General features: G+C 49.1%; 2 protein-coding genes and 1 long non-coding RNA gene across 6 annotated transcripts in view; 1 reads left to right on the plus strand and 2 right to left on the minus strand.

Moving 5' to 3' along the window:
• Nucleotides 1-428: 428 nt before the first annotated feature.
• On the minus strand, nt 429-3,254 carry LOC140684142 (uncharacterized). Its single transcript, XM_072929005.1, has 2 exons — nt 1,304-3,254; nt 429-1,266 (listed from the first exon to the last, which is right to left on the minus strand). Exons 1-2 carry the CDS (start codon nt 1,725-1,727, stop codon nt 788-790), a joined length of 903 nt encoding a protein of 300 aa, XP_072785106.1. The 5' UTR covers nt 1,728-3,254; the 3' UTR covers nt 429-787.
• LOC121469968 (uncharacterized) lies at nt 2,869-16,266 on the plus strand. The gene is made up of 3 exons (XR_005980353.2): nt 2,869-3,000; nt 10,778-10,830; nt 14,920-16,266. It is a non-coding gene; the product is annotated as an uncharacterized lncRNA (long non-coding RNA).
• The window catches only part of FGF13 (fibroblast growth factor 13), a 159,197-nt gene continuing 144,799 nt past the window's right edge, over nt 3,632-18,029 (minus strand). For all 4 annotated transcript variants that reach the window (XM_072929004.1, XM_030272372.4, XM_030272371.4 and 1 more), the window contains 2 exons: nt 5,577-5,775; nt 3,632-5,142 (listed from right to left, as the gene is read on the minus strand). In XM_072929004.1, the coding sequence (XP_072785105.1) occupies nt 5,006-5,142; nt 5,577-5,775 (336 nt within the window). In that variant the 3' untranslated portion in view covers nt 3,632-5,005. The remainder of the gene's footprint in view (nt 5,143-5,576; nt 5,776-18,029) is intronic.

Genomic DNA, 18,029 nt, shown 5'->3' on the forward strand with positions numbered 1-18,029 from the left:
GGCAAAGCTGGAGTTACTCAGGATAAATTGCATGGCAGGTCTTCTCCCTAAGAAATTAATTTATTTTAAATAGGTTTTCTACTGTACTTATATGTCATTTTTCAGAGCCAAAGTCAGACAAAACAATGGTGGTTTAGTCTTGGTCTCACATCAAGGAGGAAGCTGAGCTGCAGCATCTAGAGCAGCCATTCTCTGAGCAGGTAAAACACACCACACTTTGTGTCCTTCATCCAGCAGCTGAGGCTACACAAAACTGAAACCCCATCTTTGCTGGTCTTGGGCGGACCACTGGAGCTGCCCCTCTGTGGCTCAGGTGAGAGGAAAGCAGAGTTTTAATCCAGAAGGGTCTCTGTCCCAGGGAACGCTGACCATGGTGAGCCAGCCCTGACAATATCTGCAGTGATAAAAGCAGAGCCCAGACAGCAGCATTGGTTTAAGAGAGAATTGTTTATTAGAAGACAGGAGGTTGTTGCATACAGATTCTGTCCTGCAAAAGTGTCCTGGTCACTTTTGGATGTGGCAGGGAGACACGAGGCCACGAGCTGGCCCTGCTCCCCACGCAGAGATAGTCAGACACAGCAGAGCTCTGCCAGGCTGGCTGCAGCAGGGACAGCATCCCTGAGCTGGGCACAGCGCCTGCACCCACGGGAGAGGCTGGCACAGCCCGGCCCTGCTCCTGCCCGCTCACCAGGCAGCTGCCAGGCAGGGAACGAGCCCCTGCCTTGTGCCCGCCCTGGGCTGGGCAGGAGCTGCCGGGACAAGCCATGCTGAGGTAGCATGAGGAACGTCAGACTGAACAGGAGAACGAGGAACAAAGTCCCTGTGATCCAGAGAGGAGCAATTCCCACTCTGGCTGACTCCCACACCAGGCAGCAGGGCTGGAGCCCTGCAAGGACCTGTGAGCTGTGCCAGGGGCTGGAGCCCTGCAGGGACCTGTGAGCTGTGCCAGGGGCTGCAGCCCTGCAGGGACCTGTGAGCTGTGCCAGGGGCTGCAGCCCTGCAGGGACCTGTGAGCTGTGCCAGGGGCTGCAGCCCTGCAGGGACCTGTGAGCTGTGCCAGGGGCTGCAGCCCTGCCGGGACCTGTGAGCCGTGCCAGGGGCTGCAGCCCTGCCGGGACCTGTGAGCCGTGCCAGGGGCTGCAGCCCTGCAAGGACCTGTGAGCTGTGCCAGGGGCTGCAGCCCTGCAGGGACCTGTGAGCTGTGCCAGGGGCTGCAGCCCTGCAAGGACCTGTGAGCCGTGCCAGGGGCTGCAGCCCTGCAGGGACCTGTGAGCTGTGCCAGGGGCTGCAGCCCTGCAGGGACCCCTCAGCTGTGCCAGGGGCTCACAAGGCACTCGCTGTGCTCCCCCAGTGCCCCTGCTGCAGGGCTGCCCTGCTCCCTGGGCTGCAGGTGGCCTCTGCCCAGCCCCGAGGTGCCGTGGGGCTCTGCCAGGTGACGCCCAGGTGTGCCAGAAGGTGTGGAGGGGGTGGCACCTCCTGGGCAGCGCCGCTGGAGGGGCAGGGGAAGGTGTGCCCACCCTGGCAGTGCCAGCAGGGTCTGTGCCCTGCTCTGCAGGTGCCCAGCGCTCACAGGAGCTGAGGGCTGGGAGCCACAGCAGCCCCTGGGCTTTTCCTGACTCCAGGGGTGCCTCTTCCTGGCTCTGCACTGCCCTGTGGCACAGCAGAGCAGCTTTACCAGTGCCTCTGAGCTTTGAGAGACAAGCATCAAACGGACATTCTCCCCACATTTAGCAGGTTTCTTAAAAGAAGGTATTACCCAGGAGAAAAGATGTGTAACTTTCTGATTTATGGGTGCTGAAAAAAACATTCTGGAGTCTGATTCCTCAGTCTGGTCCTCTGATGAAGCCACTTTCTCGTCTTAACTTTGCTGGCTGGGGGAGGATATTACCTTCACTCCCTGTCTATAAAGTCACAAATAACTTTCCTTATTAAATCCTAATTATGGCTCCAGAGACTACATGTAAAAGCCCACTTTTAGAGTACATCATCTTTTGTCTACCATCAGCACTCTAGCAGGATTATTACCCTTTCAGGCCTCAGTAATCTGAAGAAGAAAATATTGTTGGACCAGGTTTGTCAGAAATGCAATGTAATTGTCAGAAACATCTGACACGAAGATGGGTCAGGCTGTGGAGCTCAGGAGGGGCATTTGTGAGACAAGAATTTCCCTGCTGCTGCAGGTGAGCTGCAGAGCTGGGGCTGGAGAGTAACAGGAGCACTGGAGCCATAAACCAGAGCAGCAGAGCTCCAGTTATCTCTAGGGTACCAAACACAGCACTCAAATAGCTGGGTTACAAATATGCCTATTTTAAAATCAGCCTTTATGTTCCTAAGGCACTCAGACTCCTTTTTTGGAACATGTACCCAAATGGGTTTGATGTTTGGGGATGGGAGGGTTCAGAAAAATATTCCCCAAGGACATCCCACATTTAGTTGAAGGGAAGAGACGATCCAGACCCACTGAGTTATCAAAAGCTCTGGAGCAATCGTGACCACATCTTCAGTTTTTTAAGGATTTCTGCAGCACTGGGTGTGCTCCCACTTCCTTCACCCTATGGGAAGGGGTGAGCTGGGAAGCCTGGGCCCCCTAAGAGCAGGCCAGAGCTCTTCACTTGCTATTTGCCATGAAACAGCACATCTGGAGGTTTGAGCTGAAACAATCTCCTTCCCTTCTCTCTCAGCCCTGACCTTAGAGCTGGTTTAATTCCAGCTCAGTCAGGTAGGAGGAACACAGAGCACACAACAGAATATCTCATTTTCATTTCAGCCTAACATTTAGGGGCAGATTTTTGCCTGCATTTCCATCATTGTCTTCCAGAACTGATTCTTTGGCCACCCAGGATGAAAACCTGTCCCTGCTAGGACTTCTTGGAACACCTGAACGAGTGAAGCTCACCTGTCAGAGCTGCCTGGGTGCTGCAGATGAGCAAAGTTTTCCTGGGAAGTTTTTCCCCAGAGAAAAAAGGCAGGAGAAAGGGATGTTCTCCCTCCAGAGCAAAGGTATGGGAGCTTTTTTCTGGGAGGCCAGATGAAGCTGGCTGTTAAATGCACCTGCAGTGATGGCCAGCAAATGCTGAGCCTCCCCCAGGTGTGTTGGGCATCCCCAGGATTGCTGAGCACCCCCAGGAGTGCTGAGACCCCATCCAGCAGAGCAGGAGCTGCCCGGGGCACAGGGGGCAGCCCGGGGGCCAGCAGCACAGCAGAGCAGAGCACAGGGCACAGGGCACAGGGCACAGCACGGCACAGCAGAGCACAGCAGGGCACAGGGCACAGCAGGGCACAGCAGAGCATGGCAAAGGGCACAGCACAGCACGGCACAGCAGGGCACAGGGCACAGCACGGCACAGCAGAGCATGGCACAGGGCACAGCAGGGCACAGGGCATGGCACAGGGCACAGCAGAGCAGAGCAGGGCACAGCAGGGCACAGGGCACAGCATGGCACAGGGCACAGGGCACGGCATGGCACAGGGCACGGCATGGCACAGGGCCACTCCCAAGGACAGCAGAGCGTGGCTGTGTCTGAGTATCTCAGCTGGGCACGCAGCACCAGCTCTGACAGTGCCCAAAAGCAAAGAAGGGTTGAATTTCTGCATGTATGGCGTTACAGGGAATGATCGTCACACAGAAAGATTTTGAACATTAATTACAATTGATTTTTAACATTAGTATCTTTTGTAACTTCATAATTTAATTGCCAACCCTCTTCCCTTCAGATTAACCATGGATGTACAGCATACAATCAAACAAGCTTTTTTAAAAAGTACATCTTAATATAAATAGTTTATTCAGTGCATGGTTGTGTATACAACAAATAATAAACAACTTTTTTTGTAGCAGGCAGAAAGCTGCCTGTACAGAACTAATTCCGTTTTGGAGCACAGAATCCAACGATGATTAATGCACAAAATCTTACACATCATGCAACTCTATGCCAATATTCCAACTTTCTCCCATGCAACAGACATGATGACCTAAATGGAAACCTAACTACGTTTTTTAAACAATTGTTTCCAATAGCATGTATAAGTATATGTTGTTTAGGGGTAACCTGTCCTAGCGCTTCCTCCTACACAATATTCACGTGCCCGTTACAGTGAAAGGACTTTTACAAATAAGACGTTTCTTATAAAAAAATTAAGTCACCTTAATTCCACAGTTTCTGTCTTTAGAAAAGAAGCCACAACGATAGTTTAACATGACACACAAAATGGAATTAAGAGAAATCTACACTGGAGGATAATTTTATCCCTTTCTGTTAACTTCCACTTGGGATAACAAAACAACTCAATTCCTACAGACTGGGGTTAGCACAAGAACTTTACCAGAAACTACAAATCTATAAAAATTTATTATTTCATTGTGTTTAAAACCACAAGAACACTGTTTGCTTGAGCCTGAGACACCAACTCTCAGTTCCAACCCTGAATTTTGAGTTATTTTTTTAAAGACATAGCTTTAAAGACCCATTGGAGTTCAGAAATCAAAAAGTTGCACTATTCCAAATTAAAGGATACATTTTTTATCAAGCCTTAGATATAAAACGGTAAGCCAAGGAAACGACAGAGTTTACGTATTTGTTTTTTGTTTGCCCCTATAAAACATACAAGCATTAAAATTTCCTTTGAAAAGCAAAAGTGGTCTTTTTCTGAGTTGGAAAGCAAATTCTTATCAGCAGCGAATGCTGTGAAATGTTTTTGTTTCGTTTTCCACAAAGCATAGGAGAGAGAGAAAGAGAGAAAGGAGAAGTGAGAGAGAGAAAGAGCGGGACGTTTCTTCTGGGAGGTGTTCCCGCAGCGGTGCTGCTGCTCTCATGGCCCGTGCCGTGCACAGGCACCTCCTCCATGCCTGGGCTATCCTTTGGCATCCAGAAGATCTGATGTGGTAAGGGGTGGCTGTGGAGCGCGGCGCCTGTCCTGGGCAACGGGAGGTTGGGATGAAAGTAAGGATTCAACTGCATCCAGAGGTAAGGTTCTGTTAGAGAGCACTTGGCTGGCCTCAGCCTGGCTACGTCGACTCGTTTTGGCTCATGGATTTCCCCCCATTTAGCACTCCTGAGACGCTTCTGCTCTTGGTTGGGGTCCCACTGCCAGACCTGGAGAACTCCGTGAGATCGTGGAGGGAAGGCTCCTTGTACATGGCCACTGCAAGGCAAGAGAGAGCAGAACGTCAGCACAGCCTGGGCTGCTGCTGGGGCAGAGCCCAGCCCTGACCCGCCGGGATCGCCAGCCAGCAGTGAGCAACGGGAGGAGAGACAGCAGCCAGGGCAGGGAGAGCCCTTCATGCAAACACTGAACCTCTGACATCCTCTTCCATGCATGGACTGCCATTCTGCAGGAGGGGAAACCACTCCTCCCTCCAGTGAAAGCAGCCACCTGCCCTCTGCACTTACTCCGCCTGCAGGACAGACCTAAGCTGGCAAAAACCAGCATCGCCTTGGGAACAGAGAAGCAGCACTGTCCATGTTACAGAACATCACACTCCTGTCACACAAGGAGCTGGACACGTCAAACAGAGCACAGGAATTAAACACTACATAGTATCAGTCCAGATAAATGGAGCAAACCCAAGCAATTACCTTTTAAGGGTTTTGGAAGAAAGTGTGCTGCAGGTTTATTTTTCTTCACGTGGTTTCCTTTCATTATTTCTCCTTCTTTGTTAAGACCCAAATACCAGCCCCGGCCAGACTGTTGCTGTCTGTAGATCATTGAGGAATATGTCACATAGTAGTTTTCAAATACTGATTCTTTGAACTTGCATTCAGGTGTAAAATGTTCCTGTAAGAAAGCAACAGATCAATACGTGCAGGGCCGAATCTCACATCAGTAAATGAAAAAGCATGCAACAGCCATTGCTTTCTGAATGGTTGGAAGTCATACCTCCCATCCTCAGCTATCACTTACGAAACATGGGTCCTAAAAGGATTAACAAAAGAGTAACACACTGTGAAACCTGTGAAATGATGCCGTGAGCAGCCCTCAGTAGAATGTACTAAGATCTTTTCCAACGATGAGTAAAGCGTGTGAGGATGTATTGATTGAGGCAGCAATGGATGTCAGGCAGACACGGAGCTGTGTCAGCCCTGGGAGCATCTGTGCTGCAGCCCTGCAGGCAGGAAGGGCCCAGGGATGCTTTGTGCATCACCTGCAGCCCTGAGCTGTGTGAGACACAAGGGCAGAGCAGCCAGAGCCAAATGCCAGAGGAAATGGCTCTCTCAGTGCCCCTAACAGCCCTGGCTCCCTCGGCCTCTGGACATTACAGGCTCTGCCCCATCTCACCCATGGACTCGAGAATGTGGCAGAGGAAGGGTTTGCTGTGGCCATGCAGATGCCAAATCTCAGTCCTGTCACTGCACCACGGAGCAGCCAGATGTTTGCTGGCCTCCCCTGCAAGGGCAGCCAGCTGCAGGACAGCTGCCCTGGTGCTTACAGTGCCCTACAGAGGCGTGAAAGGAAGGAGGAAAAACTGTGCTGGTATAATGATCGTAATTCTGATTTTAAAATATCACAGGAAATTAAATGTCTCAGGAGCTCAAGATATTCTTATGTAGCTTCTAAAGTATTCTCATGTGAGAAAAGGACGGTATTAGAAAAAAAAAGAAACCCACCATTCTGCATTTTCTGCACATCTTTTGCCATTTTGTCTTTACAAGAGAAAGAAAAAAGCTCCCATTCTCTGACTGGCAATTGCTTCAACAAAGAATGTGAAGCAAGCAATTTTCTTCTTTTTTTTCCTTTAAGCTAATTGGTTGTTATTTAGTTAATTGACAATTGGTTTCAGCTGCTGTCAAATAGGGACAGTCATTGCATTTTTGTAAGATTTCTGCATAAAAGCCTTCCCTCACTGTTCCCTGCCCAGCACCAGCCATGGCAACAAAGGCTGTTGCAAGGGTATCATCCAATTAGCAGCAAAATGGAAAACTCCAGTGCTCCCACGGGCAGATTATGGTTTATGTACAGAAATTTGGAGCTGTTTGGGTACAAAAGGCCTGTCTGTACACAGCAGCAGAGGGTCAGACTGCCAACAGAACCCCAACATTTCCTCTGAGCCCTCAGGAGCAGGGTAACCTCAGAATGAGCAGCCCAGAGTCCCTGGAGGAGGGACAGAAGGGAGGACAGGGAACCTCCCTCACTCCTGGTTTTCCCTCCGCTCTCCTGGGAGTGCTGTGCTCCTCTGAGCCTGCAGCCGAACCCGTGCGGAGATGGAAATAATTCTTTCTGTGAAACAGCATTTCCATCTCTGCCTACCTCAAAAGTCCCTGATGATGGCACCTAAATGACAATAAACTGCAGGCTCTCAAGCCCCTCACACATCCACCCTTAACACTGAATGAAGGAATAAAGAAATAAAAGGGAAAATCCAGCACATAAAAGTGCTGGATTCACCCTAGTCGTGACTCAGGCACACTTAAGTAAGCAGGAAGATGAACTGTCAGGGGCTGCTTCTCTTCTTGGTTTTGAGCTGATCAGCTAAACTACTGAAAGGTTCCTTCATTAACAAATTCATGAATATGTGAAAAAAAAGAAAAGAAATAATAATTTGGTGTATGATAACATAGTAAAAAGGCCTCATGGCATTTATTATACACTTAGAGTAGCTGTATTTCCAGGCAGCTGCCTAGATTATATCTAAAATAATTCAGGCTGCATTACAGAATGCCAAGCCTGAAAGCTAAAATATCACAAAAGCCAATCTGGAATTCTTCCTGCTCTATTTCTGCAGAAGACATATCTGAAGCCAAAACCCCTCCAAATGATCAGCCATCACACCCAGCTACCCTGCAGGACTGCATGTTAATTATTCTGCGCTCCACATGGCTCTGGAGCAGGAATTCAGACAGAAAGGGGAGGCTGTGTGTGAGGAAGTGCTCAGAGCCCCTCGCTGGGATGGCCACAGGGGCAGGAGGATGTTTGCTCTCTGCCATTTATTGCACTCTGAATTTGCACTCTGAATTTGCACTCTGAATTTGCACAGCAGGGGCCATCACCAAATTGTTCCACTTATGAGGCCAGGACTGGGATTGTTAAGGTTTCTTTCGCCACAGGTCAAATATCCTGCAGCAGTTTATTAGAACAATCACAGATTTTGTTCCGATGGACTTAGTGCTAGAAGCCTGAGCAAACAGCAAGAAAAGAAAATTTAACTTTGAGAAGTATTTAAGAAAAGTATTGTGTACTTGGGAGACTTGAAACATGTTCTTATATATTGAGCATGTAATTATATTCCTTGTGATCAATGACTATGTCTGTGTACAGGATTTATCCTTTATTTTCTCCACTTAATGAAAATTGGATTTTTTTCCCTCCATATCCGAATTTCTTTCAGAACTATAATGTAGCCCAGGATTCCATTTTATAATCATGAATTTTTGAAGGAGCCTCGTTAAGGCTCCAGAGTAGTGATTTTCTGCACCAGCGAGCCTGCCTTTTTTTATTAACAGAGATTGATTTTCTCCATCTTGGCATGCCAAGTTCCAGGGTGCATCCTCTGGACCATCACCCTGTGATGTGCAGTGGTATCAGCAGCACAGGATGGGAATACTTCAGCTTCATGGCATCAGGAATTACAGCTTTCAGATGCCCAGTGTGAGGATCTGGAGAAGCTGGGGTTTCCTGAGCCCCCAGAAGCCATTTGCTGCAGCAGTGGGAAATGACAATTACATTTGTGTCAGATCTGGCACCTCTCCAGGCAGGTTCCAACCCTGGGCTGGGGCTGTGCCCAGGTGTCCCGTTCTGACAGTCCTGGGGATGCCAGCACAGCTCTGCCCTGTGTGCACAGCTGGTCCTGGGGCTCTGGGCCAGGGCTGTCCCTGTCCCCAGCCTGGCAGCCGCCAAAGGCACTTTTCCAGAACAAACCTGGGGCTTTGCGTGCTGGAGCAGCCCAGGGGCAGCACCCCTGGCCACGCCTTGGCTGCAGGTGGCCCAGAGCCCCAGCAGGGCTGTGGGGCTGAACTGACTGCTACAGGCTGCCAGCTGATCTGGGGGACAGGTCCCCAGAGCCACCTCCAGGATCTGCACTTGCCACACAACCACAGCCATGAGATCAAAAATTACACACAAAAGAGACACTGAATTTGCTCAGGAAAACAGCCGAATGACACGAGTGATAGGGAGGCAAAGCTGTCTGGAGAGTGATCCCAGACAACTCCATAGAATGGATTTTCCTTATTGCTAGTGCAGTAAACAGGAATTTACCAAGTGAAACACAAATGGTCAGTGGCGTGTAAAATTATTTATGCAAAGCTTCTGTGAAGAGTACAAAGGAGCCCAAGGAAGCAGCTGGACAACCAGGATCTCCAGAGAAGGATTTCAGGTTGTCAGTAGGTATTCTCTGAATCCATGGGGAAAGCACTGAAAAGAGCCCATAGGGGTTTCCTTGGCATCACTCCTTTGCACAGCAAACCAAATGCACAAATTCAGGGGAAAATGCCCACAGTGAACCTAAGTAGAAAACATATTAATTACAAACACAGAGATGAAGAGGTGAATTTTGTTCATTACTCTTTTTCTGCCCTTATCAGTGACTCAGCTGAGCAAATGTCTCCATCTCTGCCCAGGTTTTTAAGTGGCCTTTAGGCCCCTCAATAACCCATAAATAAGAGCTGGGTGCGTCACCTCAGCCAGGATGTGCTGCTGATGGCCCAAGGGAAACGACTCAGAGACTGCAAACAAGGCTGGGATTTAACTGAGACAGGAACTATGCACAATCATATTATTGTTCCCCTGTCTTTTGGTGATGCTTCACTTTACAGCTGCGCTGATCAACCAAAGCATTCCTTATCTGGGGCAGGAGAACTAAGGCAAGATACATGCAGAAGGGAGGAACTCTTCTGATTACTGCAGAGGAAATTAATCCTGCTGGAAAAAAACTGCAATGGGGCTTAAAACTTCTGCAAGATGCCCAGGAGTCCACTTCAGAGATGTCAAACACAGGTCCCTGTCACATCCATCCCAGTGAGTTTTGACATAGAATTTACTTGCTGTGAAGAAGAACAGAAAATCCACTTTACCCCAAATTCTCCTCTTGGACCGAAGATCCACTTTACCCCAAATTCTTCTCTTCTGCATCATGTTTACTTCTGATGATGCTGGAATAATTGTAGAGAGAAACCTCTGCCATTACCTAAATGACCAAGCCTCATTTCAATACTTTCTAATGCTTGCCTAATTTTTAATGCCTCTTTTGGTTTCTGCAGCTTTAGGAGGAGCACTCGGGTCACCCAAAGCAGCACAGGCAGCTGCAGCAGCTCCCTCTGTGTGCAGGTATCAGTGTGCACCAAACACCCCGAGCCCACTGCAGCTGGAGCATCATTCCAGCAGCCCTGGGGCTGTGCCAGCTGCTGGATCGTGCTCCCACTGGAAACTACCAGAGAACTCCCTTTTCCTCTCAGCAGGCTCTCCGTTTCCTTTTCATAATTTTCCTAAGCTCATTATCTCTGTTCCCTGCCACAGAGGCTTCCACAGGTGAATCCAGCACTGTGGAAAACATATCTAAAATGTGTCTGCTGTTGTTTTTTATCATGAGCACACTTCTTGTTTTTTTTTCTACTCTCAGCTTTTAATTTTGGAAAACAGCACATAAAAGTACTCAGCATGCCTCTTCTGTGCCATTCATTACCCCACATCTCTCCATCCTGCCTCCGCTTATTCATCTCTTGCCTTAACTAAGCAGGCCTAATCTTTTAAAATCTCTTCTCACATGAAAGCTTCTCAATGCCTTTAATCATTTTCACTACCCTTCACTGAATTCTTTCTTTTTTTCCCCCTCTATCATTTCCAGAACTGAAACACAACATTTAAGATGAGGTTGCACCACTGAGTTGCATAACAAAGGTAAGGTATTTTCAGTCATTTGTCTTGTCACAAAGTAAAATGGACTTTGTTGCCCAACCTCACTATTGTGCATTTGTAGAAAAGTTCTTTATCTTTCTTTATCAGTCATGTCTCTGATAAATATAGCCCAATGTTATGGTATTTCTGACCCTCTGATTAGTCAGTGTACCCAAGCTTAAATACTAAAGGAAGGGGGAAAGATACAAAAAGCAGCTCGAACAGCTTTCTTCCCCAGAACTAAAGCAGAGAGCCCCAAAGATGCTAAAAACCTATTTTATAACAAACCCATTATTACACAGATAACCTGCCAGACACTGCAATCAGATTTCTAGCAGTTATAATTGACATCAAATCCTGCTATTGTCAAATCTCTCCAACACAGCTGTTGAGCAGAATGTCCTCAACTTAAGGGTGTCATTTAAGTGTGTGCTTTTTAATAAAGAACAGACCTAGGCTGGAAAAAATCCCTTGAGAGTGTGGGGATCATCTGCTGCTCTCAGTCCCAGACAGCCCTTCATGCAGCTCTGAGCCCCCCGGCACTGGCTGGACATGGCAGTGGCACCTGAGGGAGCACAGGGAGCAGAGCCCCAGCCCAGCATGGCACAGCACAGCACAGCACAGCACAGCACAGTCCAGCCTGGCATGGCCCAGCCCAGCCCGGCACTGCCCAGCCTGCTCTAAATCTCTCTGCTTAATTACAAGCTTAATTACAATAACCCCTCTTGGGGTGGATGCTCCTAAGTTCTATGGAAAATGAAGGTGGCAGACAGAGCTTCTCCTGTTTTGGGAAGAGCAGCTGAAGGAGCAGGACCAGAGCAGGAGGGGACGGTGCTGCGGCAGCCCTGCTGCGGGGGCAGAGCTGGCAGAGCTGCACAGAGGGGCTGCAGAGAGGGGCTGCAGAGAGGGGCTGCCGTGTGTGCCAGCCTGCCTGTGCCAGCCTGCCTGTGCCAGCCTGCCTGTGCCAGCCTGCAGCCTGGCCGGGACAGGGATCCCCTCCCTGCTCCCTGCTCCCTGTGCTCCTGATGGCAAACTGGAGCAGGCAGGGCTCTCCCAGCACAGTGTGCCCAGCCTGCCCTCCCCTGCCCCAGCAGCGTGTGCTGATGCTGGAGAAGGAGGATGGGTCTGCAGCAGGTGAAGAGCTCAGCTGCTGCTGAACGAGCTCTTTTTCTGCACACCAGCAATTGCCTCTGCTCGGCGACGGGGAGAGGCTGCGAGAGGAAGATAAATAGCAGCAGGAGCTGCAGGAGGGGGAATAATGGCACACTGCATCACACAGGCTCCTGCCTGCCTGCCTGCTAGCTGAGGGTGTTCCACAGGACAGCCAGAGCCAGCCCTGCCCGCTGCCTCTGCTCTGTGGGTGTCATTCCTGCAGCTCTGGCTCAGCCATTCCAGGTGTCCATTCCTGGTTCTCGGGCTCAGCCATCCCAGGTGCCCATTCCTGGTGCTCTGGCTCAGCCATTCCTGGTTCTTGGGATCAGCCATCCCCAGGTGCCCATTCCCGGTGCTCTGGCTCAGCCATTCCTGGTACCCAGCACAGTTCTGGCTCAGCCATTCCAGGTGCCCAGCACAGTTCTGGCTCAGCCATCCCAGGTGCTCTGGCTCAGCCATTCCAGGTGCCCAGCACAGCTCTGGCTCAGCCATTCCAGGTGCCCAGCACAGCTCTGGCTCAGCCATTCCCGGTGCTCTGGCTCAGCCATTCCAGGTGCCCATTCCCAGTGCTCTGGCTCAGCCATCCCAGGTGCCCAGCACAGCTCTGTCCCTCCTCCTGGCAGCCCAGCAGTGCCCAGCCTCGTGCTGTCCCCACGCTGCCCTGGGCACTGCCTCCCCTGCAGCAACACTGCCAAACCTATTTTGGGAACCCCCTGGAAGGCTTTGTAAAGTAATACCTGCAGCAGAATTTTTAGACTGGCATTACATACTATAAAATAACACAAGCTAACAGGCCTATTAATTAATATCAGCCTAATATTAGGCTTTTATTCTGAAGCATGACATTGCAAGCATAATTGTTAATGTGGGTAATGTCAGTGCTGGGAAATGTAAGCAGGACATTACACTCAACAAAAGCAGTGACTCCTTCAGAGCCTGATCCAAAATGCCTTTTAACCAAGGCAAATACTACCCATGCCTTCTCTGCATTTTGGTTAGCTCCTCATGTTCAGGCAGCCTGCAAAGACACACAGACCTCTTGCTTTAAGAAACCTAGGATATTTGATATTTGTCACTATTAATTCAGCTCGCTTATACAAAGTGTGAATATAAAAACTGAGCTTAATAATAATAATAATGTGAATGTCACGGGTTCAAGGAACTGCTTAGCTCCATCCTGACCAAACCAGCACCTCTGCCTGACCAAATGATAATGAGATCTTTTCAAATGAGCTTGATTTACTGAAATCTGATCATTCATGCATGCCATGGGTGGATGTTTTTCAAACCTCAGCAGGCTGACAGTGCCAGGGCATTACTGGCAGCTAAACCGTGCTTCTTGCTACAGAGCAGTGATGCTCTGGAACTTGTGCACCCTCACAGCTCCCTAAAGGCTGTATTGACCATATGCTGCTGAGGGGATCTCAGAGGGATGTTTGTATTAGAGATGGTAGGCTCATTGTGAGAGCTGAGAGATTTCAAAGCCTTTAGTAACAAGGTAATAAGGGATTACACAGGGGAGATGGGATACAAGAGTGGCCCTTTGCTGATGCTGACTGGTAGAACACATTTGCTTCAGCAGGTGAAGGCCCCACTACAAAGGGACACATGCAGAGAACAGGTTAAATTTCTCCCTGTAAATCACGTATACACATCTTGTAAGCATTTTAAGTTTTGGGAAAGTTTTCCAGCACTTGCATGTCCTCTTAACAGGCCTCCAGCGAGCCAGTGAAGGCAAGAAACAGCCCTGTCCTTCCAAGAGGCAGCCTGGGCACACAGATAAGTTGACAGAGCTCTGGTTTCTTTCTCCCACAGTGATAGGGACCTTGCAGAGACCTGTCACTTGGCTGCTTTATGACTCCCTGCTGCCCCTGGGCTGTGCACAAGATTACTCTGGAGCCAGACTTTTGGGAGACACCATGCTGCTGTTGTCTAAGCAGCAGAGGAGAAACAGGTCCCTGGTAAAACACTTGCAAACCTAATTTAAACTTGGAAGACACCCAAATGTCTCTGGGAGGTGCAATTTAAAACCCTAACCTAAGATAGCCTGGACTGCAATCACAGATTTCTGGGAGTGCTGTGGGACACTTGCTCCATGAATCAAACACTGCAGATCTCTCTGCTATAACATTTCAACAGGAGAGCTATTCTGAGTTCTCTCACGGGGAAAAAATTAGAAAAACACTGAATTGAAACAGGTATGACCACTACCTGACTTGGACATCTGCTCCAGCAAGTCTCTCAGGCTTCCTGAGAATCTGAGTCAAAGACCCCTTTCCATCCCCATCCCCATCCCTTCCCTGACAGTGGTACCTGTTGAACAGACAGGGAGCTCCCTGAAAGGATTTAGGAGGGTTTGAGTGAAATCTTTGTCCCTGAATCAGACAAGAAGGTGAGTGATGTGGGCACTTTGATTTGAGAACTAAGCCTTGTACCTGTGCCTCAGAAAGTTTGGAGCACAGCTGAAACAAGAGCTGGCAGGAGATTACCAGGTGCTGGGTCCTGTGGCACAAGGAGGAATCTGAAAGGCAGGTCCCAGGTCACTCTGACAGCTGCTGCTGGATTCTTTCTGGGGTACCTGGAGTGCCGTGGATCAGCTCTGCCCTGAGCTGTGGCTGTCCGTGGGAAGCCACGGCTGCCTGCAGCAGAGGAGGCAGCTGCAGCTGGGTACAAGGTCTGTCCATCAGGAAAGGTGATCACCCATCTCCCATCTCCCACTGCCCGATCCCCATCCCGCTGTCGGGGCACGGCTGCACTGATCCCTGCCCCGCCACAGTGCCCAGCGGGGCAGCTGCTCCAGTTCACAGCAACACCACCCAAAATTACCACCTTAGCAGGGATTCCTGCACTGTCATTGCAGTGCAATCTTCTTAGAATTAGTCCTAGGTGGCTTTGCCAAGGATTAATTTGGTCTACAAACTAATTATTTTCTTTCTGCAGGTAATAACAGTTTGTCTGCTGGTCTCTTGTCTTTTTGAGCTCCTGCTGGTGCGATTCAGCTCTTCATTTCAGTGTCTCCCAGCACTGGATGTTATTGAAAAGCAGCGGCTGGCAGAGCTGCAAACACAGCCAGGAAAGCCCAGAATGCAAACTGAAAATGATGAGGAAGAACAAGATTCATTTCTTCCCCTACATTTTGCAAAGCTGTTACCTGTTTCTGAATGGCATTTCCAATTTGACTCTGGGAACTGCTAAAGCATTTACATAAGAATGCAAAAATGCACACATTATCACTGCAGGAAGCACTTAAAATTTAAGATAATTATATAGTATGGAACCCATTTCAAAGGACTCAAACAAAATAACAACTAATTCTAGAGAGTCACCCTTTAAGATGATTATTACTCTGCACTGCCGCTCATCTCCCACTAAAAAAATCCTCCTCTTTACAATTATATGCACATGATGAATTCCCACTTTGTTCTTCCACCATCAAGCTCCCACAGCTGCCACTGACAAATCTGCATTCTCCAAGAGCTTAATGAGACAACCAAAACATCCACACTAGGGAGAGAGGTGAAGCTGCCAGGGCCAGGCTGCCCTCCCTTCCTGGGGCTGCTGCAGCGCTGGGGACAGGGGGCACACCTGGCAGAGCCTGCCCTTCCTCTGGTGAGCCACAGGCACTCCTGGCAGAGCCTGCCCTTCCTCTGGTGAGCCACAGGCACTCCTGGCAGAGCCTGCCCTTCCTCTGGTGAGCCACAGGCACTCCTGGCAGAGCCTGCCCTTCTTCTGCTGTGCCATGAGCAGCAGGGGCAGGGGTGCCGGATCAGCAGCCTGCCTGACCCACGGGGACCTGCCTGGGCACCTGGGGACCCCAAGCCCTCGCCCTGCAGTTGGGCTTCTGGGAGGGCAGCAACCCGGGGTGCTGCTTCTCATCCGTGCAAGGGAGCAGAAAGCAGGAGAAAAGCATTTAGTCAGCTGCTTTCCAGACCAAAATTCCCATTTTGGCTGAGGAGAGCTGCCATGGGAAGGCAGAAGCATGCTTGTGAGGTGGAACTGTTCTGCCCCAGCAGCCTCCCTCCACCTTCTGCTTCCACTCCCCACTGCTGCTCTCCTCCTGCCTCACTGCTGCCATTCTCTTGTCTTTTCCACAAGTGTCCCAGGGGAAAAAAATAAAACATTCCGCCTAGCTCTACTGCTGAACGCAAACTCATTTGGGGAAAAACCTACCTGCCAAATCCTAATATGTTTTTATTGGATATCTGCTAAGAGAGATTTACAGAAGCTCATGCCAAAGTCAAACTCTACTTTTTTTTCCCCCACAGCAAGGGCAAAAGTACCAACTGAACTCAGAGCAAATGAAAATTTCTTGTCTAAGGTATTATGGAGACTTAACAAAGTCCCATACCAAGTCTCTGACTTAATGGACAAATGAAGTGTTTTCCGAGTCTAATTATTGTAAATAACTGCAGTGAAAAGAGCTGGAACTTTCCCACAAATTTCAGCCTGAGAAACAAAAGAGATATATTTAAAACCTTGTATTTGGATACAGGACAGAGTAAACTAGAACAGAATCTGGTAATGGGAAGGGCAATTCTCTCCTCTGACAGTGATCACACCTGTTAGGATAATGAATGTTTGCACTCTGCTCTGAAGTGAGGGCTACCCAATAATATCTGAGTGCAATCACATTTACATATTGAAGTGTGCACAGAGATTCACCTTTCCTGCTCCCAGCAGCTGCAGTCAGTCTGATGCAAGAATTCAAAGGGCTGAATTACTTCTGCAGACAGGAAAATGATTTATGTATTTTTAAATAATGTGATTTATGTAAAAAAAAAGGCTTATAACCTAAGAATTGAGTGATGTATAGACTAGTTTATCATTGGGGTTTAAATATGACACCTCTAAAATATGCATATGTGTCAGTGATTTACTAATAACCTACTCTTACAGCACAGCACACAGAGATGCAAAGCACAACAGGTTTAAACCCTTTAACCCCCCCCCCCCATTTCCATTCTCACTGCTATATAAAATAAGAACTATTTAAATTAAGTTGGTTTTATTACCCCTTTGTAAGTCTTAATCCATTACTGGGCTACCTTCTACCACAGCACATAAATAAATCAGCCTTTCATTGCCAGAGACCTTTACAATACTGTGGTTGTTCCTTTACTTTTAGTTTTCTGGATATGCTGGGCATATCCCAGGCATGCAAGAAGGATCTACTTCTTGCATGCCTAAGAAACTCCAGATCAAAAAATAAATATGATAAAGAGGCAGCAGGAAATCAGGGGAGCTGAGCAGGGCAGAGCACGCAGCAATGATGCAGCGTTCAGAACTGCGTTCAAGAAGTAAATCCTTGGGGCTGAAGCACATTTCAGGTGCAGCAGCAGCTGCTGACAGTGCTGCAGGGATGTGCTCTCAGGTCCAGCAGCACACCTGGCTGCCCAGGGCTGCACCTCGGTGTCAGACACAGAGCACAGAACCCAGAACCCAGAACAGAAAACCCAGAACAGAAAACCCAGAACAGAAAACACAGAACCCAGAACCCAGAGCCCAGATCAGAAAACACAGAACACAGAACCCAGAGCCCAGATCAGAAAACACAGAACACAGAACCCAGAACAGAAAACACAGAACACAGAACAGAAAACACAGAACCCAGAACCCAGAGCACAGAACCCAGAACAGAAAACACAGAGCACAGAACAGAAAACACAGAACAGAAAACACAGAGCACAGAACAGAAAACACAGAACCCAGAACAGAAAACACAGAACCCAGAACCTGCCAGCAGCAGCAGCTCCCAGCGCTCAGGTGTTCTCCCCACAGAGCACTTGCACAAAGCAGGAGATGAAAACCCAGCTCTGCCATGCTTTGCCCAAGGCTGACGAGGAATTCACTGTCCAGCACGGATTAAAACCCCAGAACTCCCCTTGCACCATGACTGTTTCTAGTACAGACCTTTCCTGTCTCAGCTGGCCCCACCAAGCCCTGCTGCACACCGAGGGCAAGGTGAGCCTCCAGGCTCTTGATCTACTGGGTTTGAAACCCTTCAAGTGCCCTGAAATATCCCCAGTGCTTGCCTCTCCTCACCCCCTCCT

This window comes from Taeniopygia guttata, chromosome 4A (genome assembly GCF_048771995.1).
Source record: "Taeniopygia guttata chromosome 4A, bTaeGut7.mat, whole genome shotgun sequence".
In the NCBI taxonomy this organism is placed as follows: Eukaryota; Metazoa; Chordata; class Aves; order Passeriformes; family Estrildidae; genus Taeniopygia; species Taeniopygia guttata.